At 38.3% G+C, this 20,651-nt stretch overlaps 1 protein-coding gene across 3 annotated transcripts in view; it reads left to right on the forward strand.

Moving 5' to 3' along the window:
- Positions 1–20,651, forward strand: part of neto1l (neuropilin (NRP) and tolloid (TLL)-like 1, like) — a 230,616-nt gene that overhangs the window by 145,019 nt on the left and 64,946 nt on the right. For all 3 annotated transcript variants that reach the window (XR_012050547.1, XM_072913487.1, XM_072913486.1), the window contains exons 8-9: positions 14,842–14,883; positions 14,965–15,092. Coding sequence is in view for 2 of the 3 variants with exons in the window: in XM_072913487.1 (XP_072769588.1) it covers positions 14,842–14,883; positions 14,965–15,092 (170 nt within the window). In the remaining variant the exon portion in view is untranslated. The remainder of the gene's footprint in view (positions 1–14,841; positions 14,884–14,964; positions 15,093–20,651) is intronic.

Here is a 20,651-nt window from a genome sequence, read left to right on the forward strand (position 1 = left end):
TCTGAATTCCACTCAGCGTGCAGCATGAATACAATGGCACATTACACACTTATAGTCCAGATGTCAGCACATTGTGCGGTTTTTGCACAGGAAACGCTATTTATTATTCATATAGGCACTTCCGCAGTGATATGTGCACCTCACATATTTGGCAAGGAAAGGGTCCATCTGAGAAGCTGCAGGGTGGGAAGAACATAAACCATCAATCTATGGAATTGATTGAATCAATTCATCAAAAAGGGGAGGGAAGCGCAGGAAGTGATTGATGGCGGATGAGATGGTTCCTGATTGAAATTCAGGAGCCCTTGTCTTGAAAGGTCAAGGGCCGCACGAGAGGCATTTATAAGCATAGCAGCCTCTTAGCGGCACCTGTGTTGCCATGTATTTCACTCAGGTGGCTTGGCCTTGTGACGACGGAGGGTGAAATGATGCCAAAGCCCGATGATAAATCTGTGGCGCTACCAGGTCACATGACCTGGAGGCCGCTGTTTCATTAACTGTCTTCCCTCTTTGATTTTTTTTCATCCTGCATGCATGTCCTCCGTCACTCTTTTGGGTGCACCTGCACAATCTCATCCAGCAGTTCCCAACTTTTGCCTGCAAACCCCAAATCTGTTATATAATTAGAGGTAATGAAATCAAATGTAAAAAAAAAAGACTCTAGCAAAGTACTTAATTAAAATGTTTGATATGTGCTGTTTACATTTGATTATGAAGGGACGGCGTGGCGCAGTGGAAGAGTGGCCGTGCGCGACCCGAGGGTCCCTGGTTCAATCCCCACCTAGTACCAACCTCGTCATGTCCGTTGTGTCCTGAGCAAGACACTTCACCCTTGCTCCTGATGGGTGCTGGTTAGCGCCTTGCATGGCAGCTCCCTCCATCAGTGTGTGTGTGAATGGGTAAATGTGGAAGTAGTGTCAAAGCGCTTTGAGTACCTTGAAGGTAGAAAAGCGCTATACAAGTACAACCCAGAAGTCAATCTTGTGTAGGGCTGCAACAATTAAGTCGATTAATTACATTAGAAAAAATATTCGATTTATATGTGGTTGCTTCAATTAATTATTTAATGGGTTTAACTAATAAATAATACTATTTTCTAATATTGCAAACATCTTGAAAGTGCAATTTCAATGTTGATGATGTACATGTATTTGAAAAAAGAATGAAGGTTATGGCAATCAGAAAATTTTTGTTTATTTAAACCAGAGGTCGCCAAAGTTTTTGACTCGGGGGCCGCATTGGGTTAAAAAAATTGGTCGGGGGCCGGGCTGTAAATAAATATATATATATATATATATATATATATATATATATATTATTCCAAGCGCGATGATGTCACGTTATCAATGGGAAAATGCATTTTTGACAATATGATTTGCCTGAGCGGCTAGTAGACACTGAGAGTAACAAGCGGTAGAAAATGGATTAGAAAGGACAGATTTGTGATATTTGTGAATTTATTAATGATAAAAAAAATTAAAAATATATATATATTTTTTTACTTTGGACTCCTGTAGTTTGGGGACGCCCTGATTTAAACTGTTTCCCTAAAATACATAATATGTTTTATCCGACTACCCGATTAATTTTACAAAACAATTGATCGATTCCTAAAATAGTAAATAGCTCACGCCACTGTAATATTGTGTGGAAAGTTTGACATTTATGCTCGTCAAAATAATGTGCCTTTTTCCTTCGAAAAATGTGGACATGTTTTTAATAACACACTGATTTTATGTACATAACTATGCAAATTTTTCTAATTTTTCCCCCCACATATTTGTCTTGAAAAAACACATTTTTATTCTCCCATTACTGCCACGGTCATTTCAAGATGCTCTACAGTAATGTTTGTCTCATAATATTACAATATTTGTAATGAGTTACCAGGATTCCGACTTAATGTTGTCCCTTAGCAACTTTATGTGCTTGGGCATTCACAGCAATAGTATTCTATACCAAAAAATCATCAATTTATTATTATTGTTCCGCAGGAAAAGTTTGGCGGATACCACAGCCCACAGTTTTCATCCGATCGGAACCGTTCGAGTATCAAAACGTTCAGCTGCACCGGGAATCAAGAGCTCCTCAAAACTATTTCGAAATAATATCCCAGGCTACCCAGAATTCCCAGTTTTCCTGGACATTTTTCCCATTGAAAATGAGTTGCCCATTTTTCTAACTGGCACAATTCTCACAAAATCTCAACCGATTCGAACCCTTCCACCATCCACAAATTCCAAGAATTCTCAGAATTCCCGGATCCCGGACTCTTCCTGGAAAGTTTTTACATTTCACGTTTTTCAACCATTTTTGACCATTCCACCTTCAAAACATTCCTCTTAGGAGGGACAACAAATGTTCAATTTTTTTCGTACAAATTCCCTGTTTTTTCCGAAATTCCAATAATTGCAAAATACCCATTGTCAATTCAAACTGCTACTACGCCAACATTTTACAACCGATTCCAAAACCTCCAACACCAACTTGTTCATATCATCTAGGACAATTGTACAATATTTTCAAAAATATACAGTTTTCCAGAAATTCCCAAATTTCCAGGAAATTCCCATTCAAATAAATGGACATATTTATAGTTCTACAATGGCCTAAATTCTCAAAATGTTGCACCGTTTTTATAACCCATCCTCCCACACTACCCTTCTGATATAAATGCAAAACATGTTTTCCGTTTCCCAAAATGTGCGGTTTTCCCGGAATTTCTCTGAATGTTCTCCCCATTGACAATGAATAGGCATTATACAATCTACTGCACATCCCACATTTCCCATCCGATTTGAACCGTTCCACCATCCACACACTCCGCTTGCCCTGGACATTCAAGCTAGCATGTTTTCCGGTTCTGAAAATGTGCTGATTACTCTGAATTACCAGGAATTTCCCCCCAATGAAAATGAATGGGCAATATACTAATCTCCCCAAATCTCCACATTTCGCAAACAAATAAAACTGTTCCAATATCCACCCACTTTGCAATTCCGGTAGGAATTGCGAATTCTAGTTCTTATTTATTTTCTTTTAATACGTACCAGATTAATTACTATAATACTGCTGATCTTAGAAATTTGCATTTGTGTACTTTTGTGGAAGTATGGATATTCACAAATTGTAAATATAAATATATATATATATATATATATATATATATATATATATATATATATATATATATATATGTTTTTTTTTTTCCGTTTTTTTTCTTCTTTTAATTGCAACTTTATTCTTGTAATATAAACATTTGTTTTCATAATATTCTGACTTTTTCTCGTAGCCTGTTTCTCAAAAAAGAGGTGCGAGACAAGAACATTTCTTTACAAATAAGTAATTTTTTTAAATGTTTTGTTAAAAGTACAATATTGGTATTTAAGAGGCCAGAAGCATACCGTTATACTAATGAAAAGGGTACATGGTGATATAAAGTACAAATGTGTAGCATTCCAACGCATTATTGTGTTTAGCTCATAGACAATACCTATTATAAGTAGCATTTTAAATTGGACATACTAATAGTAGTATAGTTATAGTTTGAGGCCATTTCAAATGGGACTATTGATAATAATGTTAATATATTATTTTATTAGCCCATTTGATTATTGCCATCTCTATTCTTATTCATCATTTTTAACATAATCTTGTTTTATTGTCAATTGTATCCTTTATTTTACGTATTGTTGTGTATTCAGCTTGTATTCTTTAACCATGGCTTTAAGCACACCTTTACATCATCTTGGCACTATCAGCTATTTAAAGGTACATCATAATTTTCAGTATGACCCCAGGATGCAGAGACAGGATATGGGCTGCAGGTAAAATGATACTTTATTAAATAAAACAAAATATAGTGCAGCGCGGGAGTGCACAGAAGAAAAAAATAATAATACAGCTAGGGAGTGCACAGAAAGCTAACACAGCTGAGCAGCGTCGCCACAAAACAAAGAAACAAAACAGAGATGGAAGCAAAACACAAACATTGATTATATCACATAAAGCAGAAGTGTCAAACTCATTTTAGCTCAGGGGCCACATTAAGGAAAAGCCATTCCCAATTGGGTCGGACTGGTAAAATCATGACACGATCACTCAAAAAAAGACAACTTCAGATTGTTTTATTTGTTTTATTTAGGCCAAAAATGGAACAAGCACTTTCTGAAAATGTGCATACCACAAAAATACTTCAAGTTAGTTGAAAATTCTAAAGAAAAGTTGATGCCGTTTCAAACACTCTGTCATGATCCTCTTTTGTTTAGTTTTAATAATAATAATAATAATAATAACTGGGATTTATATAGCGCTTTTCTAAGTACCCAAAGTCGCTTTACATGTAGAACCCATCAATCATTCACACCTGGTGGTGGTAAGCTACTTTCATAGCCACAGCTGCCCTGGGGTAGACTGACGGAAGCGTGGCTGCAATTTGCGCCAACGGCCCCTCCGACCACCACCTATCATTCATCATACAATTCACCGGTGTGAGTGGCACCGGGGGCAAAGGGTGAAGTGTCCCGCCCAAGGACACAACGGCAGCGATTTTTGGATAGTAAGAGGCGGGGAGCGAACCTGCAACCCTCAGGTTTCTGGCACGGTTGCTCTACCCACTACGCCATGCCGCCCCCGTTTTGATCGGTTTGACTACCTCAGTTCTGTTTTCAGCACCCCTGGGTTTGTGTTTTGGTTTCCATGGGTGCTGATTAGTCTCACCTGCCTCTGATTAGTGTTCGGCACACTCACCTGCTGCTGGGCACTAATCAGAGAGCTACTTATTCACGTTGTGCGCCACACTCGATCTGGCTTCCTTATTTGCAGTATGAAACAGGCACGTTGGATGTTTACCTTGCTTCTCGTTTCTATGCTTGTTTTTTCTTTTGATTCCTGTGCTACGTTTTACCTTCGTTTCCCGTGCAATCGGCACACGTCTCTTTTGTTTGTTTCCTGTACTTTGTATGTGCTAGGATTTTTGATGAATAAATCATATCCTATCTGCACGCTTCATTCGGAGTTGTCCGTCTGCATCCTGGGAGGACGACCCCCGCAGTAAGGTGCGACCAAACCGTGACACACTCAACAAAAGACACAATGAACTGAGACTTGGTCTCAGTGTATCTACAGAGCCATTAAACATTTAAGTCAGAGCCTATCTGGGTACTGAACAGTAGTGATGGGTTGATGAGGCGTCATGAAGCGTTTCGACACATTGCAAAACTGTATTGATACTGTGTCGATACTGTGTCACTAAATACTGACATCTGCTGGACATTAAAAATCCCTACAGGCAACCTATGGACCGACTCAACTGACACTGATTTTATGCCCTAGTACAGGGGTCACCAACCTTTTTGAAACCAAAAACTACTTCTTGGGTACTGATTAATGCGAAGGGCTACCAGTTTGATACACACTTAAATAAATAAATATATTGTCATTTGTAAGTTACACGTAAGTGTGATTTAAACAAGAATAGCTAAATAAATAAATTTATATATATAAAAAAATGGGTATTTCTGTCTGTCATTCCGTCGTACATTTTTTTTTCCTTTTACGGAAGGTTTTTTGTAGAGAATAAATGATGGAAAAAACACTTAATTGAACGGTTTAAAAGAGGAGAAAACACGAAAAAAAAATTTTAAATAAAAATTTGAAACATAGTTTATCTTTAATTTCGACTCTTTAAAATTCAAAATTCAACCGACAAAAAGAAGAGAAAAACTAGCTTATTTGAATCTTTTTGAAAAAATTAAAAAAAGAATTTATGGAACATCATTAGTAATTTTTCCTGATTAAGATAAATTTTAGAATTTTGATGACATGTTTTAAATTGGTTAAAATCCAATCTGCACTTTGTTAGAATATTTAACAAATTGAACCAAGCTATATTTCTAACAAAGACAAATCAGTATTTCTTCTAGATTTTCCAGAACAAAAATTTTAAAAGAAATTCAAAATACTTTGAAATAAGATTTAAATTTGATTCTACAGATTTTCGAGATTTGCATGAATAATTTTTTTTTAATTTTAATCATAGTAAGTTTGAAGAAATATTTCACAAATATTCTTCGTCGAAAAAACAGAAGCTAAAATATTTATTATTCTTTACAATAATAAAAAAATTTTTTTACTTGAACATTGATTTAAATTGTCAGGAAAGAAGAGGAAGAAATTTAAAAGGTATATTTGTTTAAAAATCCTAAAATCATTTTTAAGGTTGTATTTTTTCTCTAAAATTGTATTTCTAAAAGTAATAAGAAGCAAAGTAAAAAATAAATGCACTTATTTAAACAAGTGAAGACCCATCCATCCATCCATTTTCTACCGCTTATTCCAAGTGAAGACCAAGTCTTTAAAATATTTTCTTGGATTTTCAAATTCTATTTGAGTTTTGTCTCTTTTAGAATTAAAAATGTCGAGCAAAGCGAGACCAGCTTGCTAGTAAATAAATACAATTTAAAAAATAGAGGCAGCTCACTGGTAAGTGCTGCTCTTTGAGCTATTTTAAGAACAGGCCAGCGGGCGACTGATCTGGTCCTTACGGGCTACCTGGTGACCGCGGGCACCGCGTTGGTGACCCCTGCCCTAGTATATACAATAATATAAACCAAGTCATTGTATTTCATTTAGGATTATTTCATATCTTCATTTAAATAAAAATATATTTTTATCTTTTTTAGATACAGTCAATAAATAATGTGAACATGTATCGTAACATGGAAATCTAAGAGAACGTGTTGTGGATGATTGTGGACTGGGAATTTTTTTAATTTTATTTTTTTACACATTTTTATAAAAAAAAAAAAAGAAGTTTTTCCGATTTCTCTTCTTAGTTATTATTTCTCCGGCTGTAGAAAAGACACGCTCACAGGGCACAGAGGAGGCGTCAGTGCGACACAGTTCGCGTATCGGTCACGTGACCAAAACAGCTCATGATCGGTCACGTGACTTTCTAAAAGCGGTACGCGCACCGACACAGGGTTTTGCTCTATGAGCTCGACGCATGCGCCGATGCATCGGTGTTGCCGGACTCATCACTACTGAACAGAATATGTAATAAATAATAAAAACTCTTCTAGGTGTCAAATACCTCATTTGTTATTAATCCTGTGCTAACTCAACAAACCATACAAACGGAGGTAGAAACTATTCAAGAGGATTGACTTACACTCTGCGTATACTATTCTATTCTTTCACAGAGACATTTTGGGACTCTTGGTTGGCATACTTACTTGACCCTGCTATAAATTGTAGCTCGGTTGGTAAGGCGGCCGTGCCAGCAACTTGAGCGTTTTAGGTTCAATCCCCGCTTCTGCTATCGTAGTCACTGTGTCCTTGGGCAAGACACTTCACTCACCTGCTTCCAGTGCCACCCACACTGGCACTGGGAGCCAAATGATGTAGATAATGGTTTTCACTATGTAAAGTGCTTACAGTCTCTAGAGAAAAGTGCTACATAAATATTCACTTCACTAACAAAATTGCTATTGCGACATCCAGTGGACACATTTAGAACAACAGTTCTAAATGTAATAAATCAGATTTTTCTAACAAGGACCTGATCTGACCCGCATCCTGGTTGGCAGTTGGCAACAGGTGTGTCCTGACTGCTAATCAAGGACGGGTGAAGAAGCCAGTGCCAAAACTGGAGAAAAGTTAAAAAAATAAATTAAAAAAAGGCAAACAAGAAATGTAAACCAAAATAGGAGCGCTTGATAGGAAATAAAATATGAGAACACAAAGTCCAAACCTGTCATGACAATTGGCAAGTTGCAGATTAAAATTGTACAAAAACAATGTATTACTTAGTACAGTGTTTTTTAACCACTGTGCCACGGCACACTAGTGTGCTGTGAGATACAGTCTGGTGTCCCGTGGGAGATTATCTAAATTCACCTATTTGGGTTAAAAATATTTATTGCAAACCAGTAATTATAGTCTGCAAATGATGCGTTGTTGAGTGTCGGTGCTGTCTAAAGCTCTGCAGAGTAACCGATGTAATACTCTTCCATATCAGTAGGTGGCAGCCGGTAGCTAATTGCTTTGTAGATGTCGGAAACAGCGGGAGGCAGTGTGCAGGTAAAAAAGGTGTCTAATGCTTAAACCAAAAATAAACAAAAGGTGAGTGCCCCTAAGAAAAGGCATTGAAGCTATGCAGAACAAAACTAAAACTGAACTGGCTACATAGTAAACAAAAACATAATGCTGGACGACAGCAAAGACTTACTGTGGAGCAAAGACGGCGTCCACAATGTACATCCGAACATGACATGACAATCAACAATGTCCCCACAAAGAAGGATAAAAACAACTAAAATCTTCTTGATTGCTAAAACAAAGTAGATGCGGGAAATATCGCTCAAAGGAAGACATGAAACTGCAACAGGAAAATACAGAAAAAAGAGGAAAAGCCACCAAAATAGGAGCGCAAGACAAGAACTAAAACACTATACACAGGAAAACAGAAAACAACTCCAAATAAGTCAGGGCGTGATGTGACAGGTGGTGACAGTACACCTACTTTGAGACAAGAGCTATAGTGATACATGCTTGGTTATGGTTTAAAGCAGTGGTTCTTAACCTTGTTGGAGGTACCGAACCCCACCAGTTTCATATGGGCATTCACCAAACCCGAACCATAGTCATAAAATGATGTTGTTATATTAAAGAAATACTAATAAAGGTATATTTTACAAATGGAAAGTTACAGGAATGAACACATGATCCCATGTTTACATCTCATTGTGCAACATGTGAATGTTTTGGTGGGAACTAAATGCGATTTCTGAAAGTGGTACACATTATTTCCAAAGCAGGACCCCCCACCCAGACATATAATACTAGTACACAGCTCATGAAAAACAATATGTTATAGTCATTGTAAGTGGGTCAAAACACTTATATTAGAAAATAATCTCATGGATATGACTGCTGTCGTTTGATTACAATAATAGAACATTGAACTTGTTATTTAGTCAGGTTTGGGACAGGTGTGCTGCAGGTGTGACCACAGTGCATGTGCACATCTGACGTCGCTCACATGTGCTCCACCGAATGCTCAAGGAGTTTTTGCGTTTGCTCACACATATGGAAAATTAGAGGGAACATTGTTTGGGGGTATCCATAATACGCCAACATGGAGAAGTTTTTGTTTACACGATGAGTCGGGTGCGTCTTGACCTCCGCGGCGGAGGCTCTGCCGAACCCCTAGGGTTCGATCGAACCCAGGTTAAGAACCACTGGTTTAAAGTCATATCCAACAATTGCGACGACGACTTTTTGCTGTCAACTGAGTTTCGTTTTTTTGTGATTTCTACTGGTGGTGTGCCTCCGGATTTTTTCAACGAAAAAAATGTGCCTTGGCTCAAAAAAGGTTGAAAAACACTGACTTAGTATTATGTATATTGGGGTGGATTGATGTGAAATAAGTCTGATGAAGTTAACAAAACCGCGTTTTACAGGATGTATAGGTTGAATTTGAGCAAGTGTCCCTAATGAAGTGGCTGCTGACTTTACCAAAATGTCAAAGATTGAGACAGAGATGCAAGTTCTTCAAAGTGGCTCAATTGTACTATCTACTATCTGCTACTACTGTCTGGTCTAAGACAAGCTGTAGTTTCAATGTTAACATCAGACCAGTCAGTGTTTCATACACCCTGATTGCATGAGGGGGTTCTGGCACCCCGTGATGGAACAATCAGGCTGAGAATATCTCATCTTTGATAACAGGTTCTAGTAGAAAGTCTCATCATTTTGTCTTGAAATTTGACTTCCTCATCATGTCCGACCTGCCGCACACGCAGAAGACTTTGTGACTTGCGTGTAGACAGAGAAAAAGCAGGGCATCCACAGACGAAGCTCATCTGGCCAAGCTACTCCTGCTGTGCAATCAGTGGGCCCAGCCGATGGTTACATGGGGAAGAAACGAAACCGTTTAAATGTAACTCTGAGCTCACAGCTGAGTCAATGGACATGAATACATTAGAATTAGTGCTGTGGAGTTGTTCTTTTACAACGTGATAAAGCACCGTTATACTTTTCACTTTTATGTGATCATATTAAAAACTGCGATTACATAAAGCACCATCCCCAGATACCATGCTCAGTCGATTTGATAATGACCGCACTAAGGCATTGTTGCCTTACCATTACAGTACTTTTTTCATGTTATTTCAGAACTCATAAGTTTGAGTTCCTTTGTAGCTCTGTCCAATGTAAAGCATTGAGCTCCACATTTTTGTTCTTTTCATCCAAAATATTAAGGAATATCATACCTGTTATTAGATCTTTTTAAATATGGCAAGACATGTTTTTTTAAATTGGATGGCACTGCCATGTTTTGGTCTATGCCTAATATAAGACATGTATCTCCACATTATTTGAAGGTTTTCCTTTTAAAAAAAAAACAAAAAAACTACAAACGTTGGCCACCTGGTTCGTATGTCGGCCTCACAGTCAGGAGATTGAGTAGTAGGGCTGTGAATCTGTGGGTGTCCAAAGATTCGATTCAATATCGATTCGTGGGGTCACGATTCGATTCAAATTGATTTTTTTTTCAATTCAACACTATTCTCGATTCAAAAACGATGTTTTTCCCGATTCAAAACGATTCTCTATTCATTTAATACATAGGATTTCAGCTGGATCTACCCCAGTCTGCTGACATGCAAGCAGAGTAGTAGATTTTTGTAAAAAGCTTTTATAATTGTAAAGGACAATGTTTTATCAACTGATTGCAATAATGTAAATTTGTTTTAACTATTAAGTGAACCAAAAATATGACTTATTTTATCTTTGTGAAAATATTGGACACAGTGTGTTGTCAAGCTTATGAGATGCGATGCAAGTGTAAGCCACTGTGAAACTATTGTTCCTTTTTTTTTATTTTTATAAATGTCTAATGATAATGTCAATGAGGGATTTTTAATCACTGCTATGTTGAAATTGTAACTAATATTGATACTGTTGTTGATAATATTCATTTTTGTTTCACTACTTTTGGTTTGTTCTGTCGTGTTTGTGTCTCCTCTCAATTGCTCTGTTTATTGCAGTTCTGAGTGTTGCTGGGTCGGGTTTGGTTTTGGAATTGGATTGCATTGTTATGGTATTGCTGTGTATTGTTTTGTTGGATTGATTAATTTAAAAAAAATAAAATAAAATTAAAAACTTAAAAAATTCAAATCATTTTTTTAAAAATGAGAATCGATTCTGAATCGCACAACGATTCGAATTCGAATCGATTTTTTCCCGCACCCCTATTGAGTAGTATCCAATATTTGTAAGTCAGTGGGATCTGAGCCGAGGATGGCGTTGTGGCTTGTCTAGCCCTTTGAGACACTTGTGATTAAGTGCGATATAAATAAACTTTGATTGATTTATTGATTGATTGATTCATTGATTGATTGAGAAAATAGGAAAATCCTCGTAGGTTTCATGATCTTTTATGCAGGTCTTTTCTTGTATTAGTTTTTCTATAGGTCCACTGTGTCCTTTTGTGTAATCGTGTTGTCCCGTAGTACCTCTTGTTGCTGGGAGCGCTGATTTTACACACTTGCCTCTTAGGACACGCACCTGCTGCCAATCCCACTCAAGCTCCTTTATATGCCAGTCTCGCCGTCCAATCTGGCGCTGGACCATTTTTAACCTTACACTACTGTTCCTGGTTTTTGCTGATGCTATGTTAACTGATTAACGTTTTTGCATTAGGCTTAACGTGTGCTTCCCAGCAGCACGACTCATTGTCTTTTTGCTGTTTAAACGATTAAATAATTTTCTTACTTGCATGCTGTTTCCTGCCTCTGTATTTTTTAAATTTCCGTATCCAAAATATATATATAAAAAAAAAAACGGTTGTTTTTATGATGAAAAAAAATGGAGACATATGTGATGAGGTGGCGTGTACCCCGCTTTCCGCCCGTGTGCAGCTGAGATAGACTCCAGCACCCCCTGCTACCCCGTGAGGGACAAGCGGTAGAAATGGATGGATTGATGTTTAAATTGGACAGAAAAGTCTTACTTCATCCACCCTATGATCTTTTAGATAATTTAGTTGCTGCCCTAATGTAAAGCATGTACTGCATCACCACGAAATAAAACTAAAACTTTTTCTTCTTTTTTTTTTTTAAAGACAACAAGATGCTTATAGTATGGCGTGAGTGTGTGTTACTGCATCCAATCAATGAAAAAAATATATTTACAGGCACTAAGGCAGACCATACATATATATATATATATATATATATATATATATATATATATATATATATATATATATATATATATATATATATACAAATCTGCTGTACAGTATGTGTGCTTGGGTGCCTTTTTTCAGGAACTCACAATAATGTCTGATAGAAAGCTAAAAACGTTATGACAGACCAACTCATAAAACAAAATTAAATTTGAAATATTTTTACACAATAAGACACCCAGAATGCACATGAAAATAAAGAAAGTGGCTTTTACAATATTAACTACGAACAATAAAACACTGAATATGAACGTCACTAATCTCTTTTACTTCTTAGACCACCTCCTAGGTCAACATATTTTACAGTCAAGCAAAACACAACAAAATTACAACAAACAAGGCATAATATGAACGCAATAGGTACAAAACACCTACAATCTGATATCATATGACTTTTCTTTGCAGAACTTTGTTGTAAAAATCTGCGTCTCTCTCTGACACCTGTGATGTAGATTACTGTATTAACCCGTATATCCTCAAAAGATTCCAAACATTAAAATACTTTAAATTGTAAAAGACTTGCTGTAATTTGAAAACAGCACTGCATATCCATACACTTGGGTAAATCAGAATCCATCCTGTTTGGGTCCCACATCAACCTTAAGAAAGTCAATGACTTCACTATAAAAGTGGGTGACATTGTTATCACCAGGAAGGATGAGGTCACCTACCTAGCTTCCATTCGAGAGGCTAATCTTTCCTGTGATAAAATGCCAACCAAGGTAATCAAAAAGGTCAACCAACGAACGAGATTTCTCTATAGATTCTCCTCTCTGGTCAACAAAAGCACCATGAGGATTCTGGCGGGAACTCTCGTTCAACCCTTTTTTGATTACGCATGCACCTCCTGGTACCCTAGCACCTCCAAAACCCTCAAATCTAAACTCCAAACATCCCAGAACAAGCTAGTCAGATTACTTCTAGACCTCCACCCCAGATCCCACCTCACTCCTACCCACTTCTCCAAAGTGGGCTGGCTCAGGGTGGAGGACAGAGTAAAACAACTTGCACTGAGCCTAGTCTATAAAATCCGCTACACCTCCCTGATACCGAAGTACATGTCAAACTACTTCCTTAACGTAAATGACCGCCATAACCACAACACCAGGGGGAGCTCCACTAACCACGTTAAACCCAAATTCCGATCTAACAAAGGTCTTAACTCATTCTCTTTCTATGCCACATCAATGTGGAATGCGCTCCCAACAGGTATAAAAGAAAGGGCATCTCTATCCTCCTTCAAAACCTCAATAAAAGTACACCTCCAGGCAACTTCAACCCTAAACTAACACCCTTCCCGGATTGTTAATAATCAAATGTAAACAATCAAATGTAGATACTTTTCTTATGCCTTCTGATCTCTCTCTCTCTCTCTCTCTCTCTCTCTCTATGTCCACTACTTGCTGTACATATACTACCAAGTCAGACCTACACTGTTTCAATGTCCATTTCCCTGTTCTCAATTGTTGATGACTGATGATAACAACCAAACCTAACCCCTCCCCCCCTCCAAACCCCGAATTGTAAATAATGTAAATAATTCAATGTATACACCCTGATGATTATCTTGTGTGATGACTGTATTATGATGATAGTATATATCTGTATCATGAATCAATTTAAGTGGACCCTGACTTAAACAAGTTGAAAAACTTATTCGGGTGTTACCATTTAGTGGTCAATTGTACGGAATATGTACTTCACTGTGCAACCTACTAATAAAAGTCTCAATCAATCAATCAATCAATATCATAATGGCAGCTACAGTTTCCATGTTAGATCTCTAAAAAGATGATTTAGGAAATTAGGGCAGGCCAGATTAAAAATCTAAGCACGTAGGCCCAGTCTAATTATGGAAATATACTGACATGTTTTTCAGTAGACATAGTGAATGCTCGTTTCTCCGCATCCACAGTGTGTTTTTTGACTGAGGAGTGAAAAGCAATTATGTTTTTTTCTCAGATGTCATTTTAAATAAAATACGGATCATTATTAGTCAGTGACATACAGAATAGTGCAATAGTGGATGTACTGTATGTACAGAAGTGATGGAGTCAGAGTTTGTCAGCAAGGTGAAGACATCTATTGACTTGTTGTGGAAGTAGATTATAGGCGGTGAAGCTGCAGGTACTCACGTTGGCCAAGTTTCTTGATTTAATTTATGGCAACACTGTACAAAAAGTTGCTACTGCGTCAAGGTGACTTCCAAAACTTTACCTTTTAGACTTCTCTTATCTTGCTCCTGATAAAATGTATTTGGCTCGGATCTCTCCCCTCCACCCCTTCTTTTCAGTATGAGAATCTTGATCATGGATTAAATGTATCCTCTTCAAATGCCCTCTACATTTTATTCTATAATGTGTCTATGCTTTCTTTTGTTCTATTCATGTGGCAAAGAGAGGTATGGCTCTGTAATGAGTAATTTGCCATTCTGAGGTAGAACAGAGCTTGCCTTCAGTGACCTTTGACTTCACAAATGGACAAAAAATGTCAACATCTGGGGGAACGTCTCACTAAAAGAGTTTCTGCTATCCTTTTTTGTGATCGGACATCCCAAATGAATCCCTTCTCTGCTCTCTTCTCAGATCCGGACTTTTCCGATTTAGGAGTACCACCGCCTCTTCCCTGTAGGTACACTCACTCTCTCCTCGCGCTGGCTTTCTCCTTGTCTCATTGCCTCTTTACCAATTTCTATGGGTTTTTTTCAGCGTGTCAGTATGACATGGTCGGTCCTGAAGGTATCATCGAGTCTCATCAAATCATCAGAGACGGGAAGGCGGGTGCCAATGAGGCCGTCGACTGCAAGTGGTACATCCAGGCACCGCCGCGCTCCAAGGTGAGTCAGCAGCTGCCTTCCTTACTTTGCATTTCCTCCGCTCGCGGCTTAATCTACCTCGTAATAACGCCGCTATGATGTAGTCTTCATACAAACCATCAAAAATATACAAAATCGCAATAGAACAAGTTTATATTGGGAATTATTTCTATTACAATCTGAAATCTGGTTGGTTTGAGAATTCATTAGATTACCAACATTTTTTTCCCTAAAAAAAAATATACAGTTATTTGCCGTTTTTTCAATTTTTGTGTAATCGGTAGATAACTACATGTAACTGTACTTTCCCTCTTTCCATTTGCCAGACTCAAATTGATGCCCTTTCTTAGGCCATGTCTACACTAAATTGTTTAATCCCTTAAACGAATAATTATTTAGCTTAAGCCACGTTTCAGCCACACTAAACCAGCGTTTAAGGACCCCCTCCTCGGGCAAACTTTTACACGGGTAAGTCAGCCATGTAATTCTTGAATCTCCGGCACTTAGCTTTGTATGGACTTATTGATCGTTTACAAAGTAAGTTCGGAGAGGAAGTGACACCAGAAAGACCTCGCCCACACAGGAAGTGACGTCAGAAAGAACACGCCACAGCCAGCATCATGATAAAGCTCGGAGCTAACCATTGGAAATATGAAGGCGAGTCATCCAGACATGCCTGTGTTTCTCCTTCTTCTACATGTACAGCATACTTGCCAACCCTCCCGAATTTTCCGGGAGACTCCCGAATTTCAGTGCCTCTCCCGAAAATCTCCCGGGACAACCATTCTCCCGAATTTCTCCCGATTTCCAGCCAGACTTAAGGCACGCCCCCTCCAGGTCCGTGCGGACCTGAGTGATGACAGCCTGTCGTCACGTCCGCTTGGCCACTATACCGTATAGTGTTCTGTGGTTACTTTTTGTTTGACCAACGGTTTACGTTGTATTGCGCACCCCGACGGCAAGTGTGGGAGTCGGTTCTGAAGTATGAAGTAAAGAGACGTAACTTCGTCACCTCGCCTGGTTATTGACTCCAACCCAGAATAGTACACTGCCCATACATATGCTCCTTCAAAAGCTGTGCTACTGGCTGCAAAGCATTGCACTTTCAAATACAACAATGAGTAGAGAGGAGTGTTATGTGTGTATATGTGTAAATAAATGAACACTGAAATCCAAGTATTTATTTTATTTATATGTACTGTATATATATACAATAAAATTCATATATATATATATATATATATATATATATATATAGCTAGAATTCACTAAAGTCAAGTATTTATTTTATTTATATATATGTATCTATATATATATATATATATATATATATATATATGTATATATATATATAAGAAATACTTGAATTTCAGTGAATTCTAGCTATAAATATACTCCTCCCCCCTTAACCCCGCCCCCTGGCCCTGCCCCCCGACCCCGCCCACCTCAAACCCCCCCAAATCTCCCGAATTTGGAGGTCTCAAGGTTGGCAAGTATGATGTACAGACGCTTGTGGAAATCACACATGAATACCTTAAGAGAAAGCGGTTGCAGCTATTTGGGATACAACACTTCTTAGACGGCAAGAGAACTTTCCAATGTGATGCTACTTAGCTAAAAAACTTTGTCCATTTGTCGAAGGAGAGTCAATGACAATGCGAGCTCCCATGGATGTGATGAAAAAGGTAGCGTGTGTTTTGTATTACCTGGCCGTCGAGGAAAATGGCGAATGCTTTTGGACTGGCAAAGCAGACTGTATCAGTTATTGTCCACCATGTATGTCGCGCACTCAACGTCTCGGTCCAGAGTATATAAAGTCACCAAAAACGAATGGACAATGAAGGTGAAGGCAAAAGAGTGAGGAGTGTCCTGACCAGATATCTAGATCCCTAGTTTGATTGATGTAAAATGTTCTTTATGACATTATTTACGTGTCTAAAAAAGATTTGATTAATTTATGATGTCTCAGGTATGATTCCCTACAATGGGAATTGTACCTATTGTAGGTACAATAGGTACCTAGCACACTGGATTCCAGTTAATTGAAATATAACAACACTGGATATTGTTCAGATAAGTTAGATTTAAGAACTTGCACACAAAGCAACACTGGAGATGACTATAACGTGCACATTTACCACGCATGCGTACTAGGTCGCGTTGCGCCGGCGGACGGAAGGGGCCGGGGGTCTTAAACGGTGGCATTGTTGTGTGTGGACACGGATAAGGTTAGGTGTGATTTACCCTGGATAACCTTATCCGGCTTAGTGTAAACGGGGCGTTAGAGCAGTGTTTTTCAACCTTTTTTGAGCCAAGGCACATTTTTTTCATAAAAACAATACGGAGGCACACCACCAGCAGAAAAGGTTAAAAAATGAAACTCTACCAGGTTGTCGTGCCTTATTTTGAGTTTGTTGCTGTTTGTGTGTAGTGCTTTAGTTCCTGTCTTGCACTGTTATTTTGGTGACCCTTCCTGTTTTGTTGGTGTTCTCCTGTAGCAGCTTCACGCCTTCCTTTGAGTGCTATTGCCCGCACCTGCTTTGTTTTCGCAATCAAGACCATTTAAGTTGTGCATACGCGATCCTTCTTTGTGGGGACATTGTTGATTGTCATGTCATGTGCGGATGTGCTTGGTGGACGCCGTCTTTGCTCCACACGCTGTAAGTTTTTGCTGTCGTCTAGCATTCTGTTTTTGTTGACTTTGTAGCCAGTTCAGTTTTACTTTTGTTTTACATAGCCATCCCTATGCTTCAGTGCCTTTTCCCAGCGGGACTTGCCTTTTGTAATCATTTTTGGTTTAAGCGTTACATACCTTTTTACCTGTCTCTCGCTGTGCTCTGCATATTGGGATTGCCAAGCTCTACACAGCGCAGGCACTAGACAGCGGCACATTATTATGATAATTGATTAGCAAAAAATATTTTTTGGACCAATTATGTGAAGTGGCATAATTTCCCACGGCACACCAGACAATATCTCAGGGCACACTAGTGTGCCGCGGCACAGTGGTTGAAAATCACTGCCTTAGAGTGACGTCACCTACAGAACTGGAGCCCATTTTCCCGCATAGACAGTGTGGATAAAGAAATGTAAAACTATCATTTTCATAACTTAATTGCATGTTTTTCTTGCCCTGGTCAATAATCAATGATTACTTCAAAACTGATATGGTTAACATTATGAGCAAAAAAGAAAATGTAAGAGAATCGCCATTTCCGGACTTCCTTGCTCTTCCATCTCCTCTTCTATAAACACCACAGCCTGTTTCTCCTCATGCTCTTTCAGCATTTCCTCAAACATGTTGATATTTAACCTTTATTTAACCAGGAAAAAATCCCATTGAGATTAAAAAACTATTTTTCAAAGGAGTCCTGGCCAAGAGGCAGCAACGTTAAACATAAAATTACAAACGCACATTCACATTACACATTAAAATGACAGGATAGACATGAAGTAAAACAGTTGCAGATAACTGAGGCGCCTTCAAATGCTCTCAGTTTAGATTTAAAATTAAGGTTAAAAAATTCAGTCAGCATCCAGTCTCTTTGTAACATGTTCCAAGCACAAGGAGCTGCATAGACAAAAGTTTTTTTCCCCCAGCTCAGTGCAACAGCTGATCGTTGGATCTCAGTGAATAAGAGTTCGTACTTCTCTGTGAAATCAATGCACAAATGCAATCGGGCAATAGTCCCAGAAGAGCCTTGTAAATAAAAGTGTACCAATGACACTGTCTCCTAGTGGAAAGAGAAGGCCATCCCACCCGAGAGTACAAGTCACAGTGGTGTGTCGTGGCTCTACAGTATGTGATGAACCTCAAAAAAGCATGGTAAACACAGTCCACCATCTGAAGACAGGAATGAGTAGCATTCATATAAAAAAGATCACATATAATCATAATCTAGCACAGATAAAAATGTGGCAGAGACAAGGCGCTTTTTTTACACCAATTTCATGAAACAAATACTATACTTTAAGTTGGAAATGTAAATCAGTGCTTTTCATAGTGTTGGTAGCCAAAAGCTTCACCTAAACCAGGGGTGTCAAACTAATTTTAGATCGGGGGCCACATGGAGAAAAATCTACTCCCAAGTGGGCCGGACTGGTAAAACCACGGCACGATAACTTAAAAATAAAGACAATTTCAGATTGTTTTCTTTGTTTAAAAATGGAACAAGCACATTCTGAAATTGTACAAATCATAATGTTGTTGGGGTTTTTTACACTTAAATGTTGTGGTTTATAGTATTCTATCTTTATTTGTCGTTATTTATATTTTCTGAATAAATTGATGTGATAATGTTCATCAGTCAACTCATTGGTGTTAATTTTCAATCTATCAAGATAAAAAAATTATATAAAAATCAAATTACAGGATGTTATTTATGTAGTTTGCTCATTTTCCTAGACTGTTGCACTAACATCATGTGGTTTATTTTTTACATATGTAGCATAATCTACAAAGATACAAAGAAATGCTATTGCAACATCTAGGGGACACATTTCAAACAGCAGTATATTTTATTCAAAAATTTCAGATCATTTTTATACTTACCAAACTCATCCCACGGGCAGAATAAAACCTGTTCGCAGGCCTGATCTGGCTTTCGGGGCTTACGTTTGACACCCCTGACCTAAACTAATGTACAAATTAATTCTGGTTGTGCTTACCGACCTAAAAGCAATTTTATTTGGTACATTGTGTGTACATAAGTGTGACCAGTAGATGGCAGTCACACATAAGAGATACTTGTGAACTGCAAGTTGACGTTGATGTTTCTTCCTGTTTTTGGAGAATATATACCATTAAACACGGCGCTCAAAAATCTGTCTGAATGTTTTAGTACGACTTTCGTAAAATACAGCTACCGTAGTCAGACGTGCTGTGCTTCAACATACGGGTATTATAATGGTGTGTGTATACGGACCCCAAAATGGCACCTATCAGGAGACATACTGTATTATCTGGCATTTTCCATCCATCCATTTTCTACCGCTTGTCCCTCTCAAGGTCGCGGAGGGTGCTGGAGCCTATCCCAGCTGCACTCGGGCGGAAGGCAGGGTACACCCTGGACAAGTCGCCACTTCATCCCAGGGCCAACACAGATAGACAGACAACATTCACACTCACATTCACACACGAGGGCCAATTTAGTGTTGCCAATCCACCTATTATCTGGCGGTTTGTTTCGCCAAATTATGCAAAACCATTTTTTCTTACCTATTGGTACCTGCTGATTTGTATTTGGGATCTGCATAACTCCAGGAAATCTGTGAGCCTACGCCACAGTAGACCGTGCCATAGTCAATAAGATCTTTCTTTTTCTCTCACCTCTTGTTGTGGTGCATTCTTCCTTTACTGTTGCCATTTCTGATATAAAGTAGCCTGCAGTTCTAATTTATAATCCGTCAGTAGACTCGCTATGGAAGCACTAAAAACTACCGGTACAACACAGATGACGCATGCTGAAGAAACGGTCAGAAAGCGGCTTGAAAATGGTCTGCAAATCATAATCTATGCAACAATTTGATTTAAAAAAAAATACCATTACATGTTATGTAGACCAGTGTTTTTCAACCACT

This window comes from Nerophis lumbriciformis, linkage group LG07 (genome assembly GCF_033978685.3).
Source record: "Nerophis lumbriciformis linkage group LG07, RoL_Nlum_v2.1, whole genome shotgun sequence".
Lineage (NCBI taxonomy): Eukaryota > Metazoa > Chordata > Actinopteri > Syngnathiformes > Syngnathidae > Nerophis > Nerophis lumbriciformis.